Source organism: Galeopterus variegatus, unplaced genomic scaffold (genome assembly GCF_000696425.1).
Source record: "Galeopterus variegatus unplaced genomic scaffold, G_variegatus-3.0.2 Scaffold1247, whole genome shotgun sequence".
Classification (NCBI taxonomy): Eukaryota; Metazoa; Chordata; class Mammalia; order Dermoptera; family Cynocephalidae; genus Galeopterus; species Galeopterus variegatus.
In genome coordinates, this window is record NW_007727358.1 from 363,891 (window position 1) to 367,996 (window position 4,106).

General features: G+C 53.2%; 1 protein-coding gene across 1 annotated transcript in view; it reads right to left on the bottom strand.

Annotated features, from left to right (window-relative positions):
* Positions 1-201: 201 nt before the first annotated feature.
* Positions 202-4,106, bottom strand: part of NUDCD3 (NudC domain containing 3) — a gene marked incomplete at its 5' end in the record, with an annotated part of 34,160 nt that continues 30,255 nt past the window's right edge. The window contains 2 exon segments of the mRNA XM_008575869.1: positions 202-318; positions 320-424. Coding sequence (XP_008574091.1) covers positions 202-318; positions 320-424 — 222 coding nt within the window.

The window sequence follows — 4,106 nt, forward strand, 5'->3', positions numbered from 1 at the left end:
CCCACACCTTCTCTACAACAGTCTGGAGATGCAAGATCAGGATGGAAGGCCTGGTTCACCCTTGAAAGAAAGGATGGCTAGGGGTGAACAAGATGAGCGAGTCCCTGGTATGCAGGGCGCCGAGGGGGACTGTTGAGGACAAGGTCGCCGCCTCCCCGCTGGCGAGGGTTTCCCCTGGTTCACCCTTGAAAGAAAGGATGGCTAGGGGTGAACAAGATGAGCGAGTCCCTGGTATATGCAGGGCGCCGAGGGGGACTGTTGAGGACAAGGTCGCCGCCTCCCCGCTGGCGAGGGTTTCTTTCCCTTCCGGTCATTAAAACTGCACGGCCCCTGGGGAGATGCTGAACATGGCCGGGTCAAATCGCTGGCCTCGGAAGGGAGAGCCTTCAGCATCCCACCCCTTCTTCAGCATCTCATGGACTTTCTACAAACAGAAAATAGAGAGGTTAACAGGGATCAGTGGCACTGCACACTTGCTCCCAGAGCAGACTCCGGCTGCAGGCACAAAGCTGTCAGCCTTCTCAGGCCTCGAGGCTCACCCAGCAGGACCGACTGACTGCAGGACCGTACTGCCCTGGGGCAGCTGGCAACCAGGGAAGGTGCTGGGTGTCTGCCAATTTCTCTGCAAGATGGTGCTCCCCAAGGGCTGAATTTCTAACCCTCTGTCATCTGTCCCCAGCAAAGCACTGGCTGCTTTTTATGGTTCATGTTCTTTTCCACCAGGATCTCTGTCCAAATTCCAAATAGCCTACAGGGCCTACAACCTCACCAGGCACTTACTAAGATGTACAGAGGGGGGTCCCTCAGCTCCACCAGGGACATGACTAAGGTGTGCAGAAAAGGTACCCTAGCCCCTTCTTCCCCAGAGAGGAAGTTCTCAGCATGGAGAATTAAATCACCAGACAGTCCAGGGTTGACCCAGGATATGATACAGAGGAAGAAACCTCAGAATGTCCAGCAGTGGCCCCACCAGTCAGGAATTCCCCACTGCTTCCTTAGCAATGTGGTCAGAGCTAGAGGACTTCACTCTCCCAGCATGTGGCCATTCTGGAACTGTCCAGCATCCTAGGGTCAGGAGCAGGCCAGAGCTGCATGGCCATGGCCAGTGGACACCAGGAAGGCTGCACCCTTGAGGGAGGCACTTGCACCTGAGCTGGCGGGCCCTCCTTCCTGATAGCATCTGCCCCCTCACCCTGCCACCGCTAGTGCACTCAGGGTAGGGGATGATCTCTTCTTTCTTCAACCACATAAAGTGAAAGAGGCTATCTGGGTTCAGGGCCAGACAGCAACCTACCAACTTGGCCCACAGCCCCAGTTGCAGAAAGCCCTGCAGAACGCGCCTGGAAGACAGATACTTCTCTCATCACAAAGCTAACAGACTCGAGCAGTGTGGAAAATTCCTGGTGTCTGACGAGGCTGCTGGACTCTCAGGACCACAGCTTCTCCTCAAGTAAAATAAAACATCCTGACAAGAGTGCATTCTTTTTCCTGTTTTAAGCCAAAGTGATGCAGCAACAAGCATATCAAAGACACTTAACATGTACTGGGGATCAATCAATATTATTCTCAATTTCTTACAGGTAACTCACGTCAGAGACTCGAAAGACCATTTTGAGAACAAGGCATTACAGTGGGACCTCAGTGAGTGGCACACACTGAGTGACTGGGGGTGCAGGGGAGGCTGCAGGAAGTCCCCTCTGCATAGCCCTGAAGGCCCAGCCTACACTTCTACCCACTAGAGATGTGAGGCTGGACAGTTCCAACCAAACACAAGAATGGACCAACCGGACAACCTCAGAAGGAGGTCACACAAGACCTCTGAACCCCTTGATGAAGCCCGAACCACCTGGATGGCAAGTGATGGCTGCGGAGCCCTGCAGCCACCACATGCTTACCCCAGGAACCTCGTGGCTGCGTGGGGCCAGATGTAGAAAGGAGAGTGCAGAGGGCAGATTGTTAGACTTGATCTTACAACCGAGGGAGCTCAGGGTGCCGGTGTTGGCATTCATACTGTTCTTGGGGCAAAGGTGGAGAGCAGGCATTCCTGTATGTCACCAAATTCACTCTTATGACCAGAGACCGGTGGTATCTACCTGTGCAATGTCATAGTCACTGACTGTTACAGTTGAGTCCTACCAGACTGGAGAGATCCTATACACAGGCAGATCTGAGCACAGACTGAGCATCGGCATCTGTGCATTCCACATCCCCTTTCTAGATGTGGGAATCCTGCTCAAAAGAAATTAAATTAGGGAAAAGCCGGAGGGCAGGTTATTTCATAGTGACATCAAAGAATTTAAAACGATAGAAGTTTTGTCACAACAAAATAAAAACGCTTCAAAATACACAGCGTCTGTAGTATTAGAAGCACAATTTGAAACCTTGGCAAATTTAGAAAACTCCAAGTTCACACCATAAATGGGCATCAGTGCCAGAGCATGGTGGGAACGGTGACTATGCCAACATGCACAGCAGATGGAGCTGACGGTGGAAGCCAGCCCCACTTCCAGTCTCTCTCCAACAGTGAGGCCTGGTGACCCTAGCAAAGTGAATCCTTGTAACTCTTGAGAGGATCCCTCTGCCTGTGAGGGATCCCTGATGACAAGTGAGTAAAATGTAGCTAAACTGCTACATGAGGCCACACAAGGGCATCGACTTACCTTTCTAGGTAAATTTCTTCACTTGATAACAACAAAAAAAGGGAGTCTATGGTCACCTAGGGCATTTTACATGTACCCCTCGGTGCTCAGGGCCCCCGTGTGCTGAGGACCCTTTACCAAGCCCTGTCAAGCCCAGAAAGGAGTTGAGACTTTAGCATCGGTGCCAGGCAGGTGCTCGGACACACATTCACCCTGAGCCCTGAGAAGTCAGTTTGCCTATCTATCTAAGGCCACAGGCCTGAGAGCTGGAGCTCCTTTGCCATCCAGTAGCTCAGCCCTGGTGTGGGGGTCACCCTGGGTCTCGCCTATTCACCGCCAGTCCTGGGCTTTTGCATGTCACTGAAGTTATCCCCAGGGCTCCTTGTCCTGGGCAGGGACACATATCCCTTTGAGAGTAAGAATGCTGCCTGGCTCATGGCAAGTCCACAGCAGAGTTCCATGTCACTGAAGTTATCCCCAGGGCTCCTTGTCCTGGGCAGGGACACATATCCCTTTGAGAATAAGAATGCTGCCTGGCTCATGGCAAGTCCACAGCAGAGTTAATTTAGACTCAAAACACAGAGATCTTTCCATTAGACCACAGTGTCTTCAAGATTCTCGTATGCATCCTTCCTCACTGGGTTGTTGCCCAGTTCCTGGGCTCCACAGTGCTGGGTCATGAGCAGCTGTATGCCAGGCACATGCAAGCCCCCTGTGGCCACTGCAGGGAACTTCATCTCCACACCTGGGTCTCTGCAGTGCCCTGTGGGCCAGGAGGGCAGCTTTCCCAGAAGATGCCAACCAGACAGCCCCATCACACTGCCATGGAGCAAGTCAGCTCCAGGGCGGCAGGGCACCCTGGCAGCCGCACATGTGCCTGCATGTGTGTACACATGCACACAATATGTGGTGCTCCATCTCCCACCCCTTGAGGCCACCTGTCCCAGGCAAGCAGTGAAAATCTTGATAGGAGCTCAAGGCCCAGAATTTCCCTGGCAGCTGCCTCAGTACACCTGCAATGAACAGACCACCCTGTTCCTAGTCCTGGGCAGCAAGTTGGGTGGCCACCACCAGAACAAGGCATCCTCAGGACTCCAGGAATGCAGGGACAAGAGCAGCAGCCTCCTGGGGAGGGCAGTTGGTGAGACTACAAAGTAAGACTGAAACATTCTGTGGAGAAGATGGGATTAAAATGGCTGGAATGTTGGCACCATAAAGGGAGATCCGTCAGCCCTCCTCGCTGACGTGCTGAGGCCAGCATGGCACTCAGGTCCCAGCAGCAGACTCTGAAAGAGGGTGAGACAAGTCAACGCCATGGGGCATCAGCACAGAACACGAAGGGTGAGGATAGCGAGCCAGAGAAGGTCAGGATGGAGAAGGATACAAGGGAGGGAAAGTGGAAAGAGGGAAAAAGGGGAGGGTGGGCTTGCTGGAGCCCCCAATGTCCTGTGTGTGTCCTGGCACTAC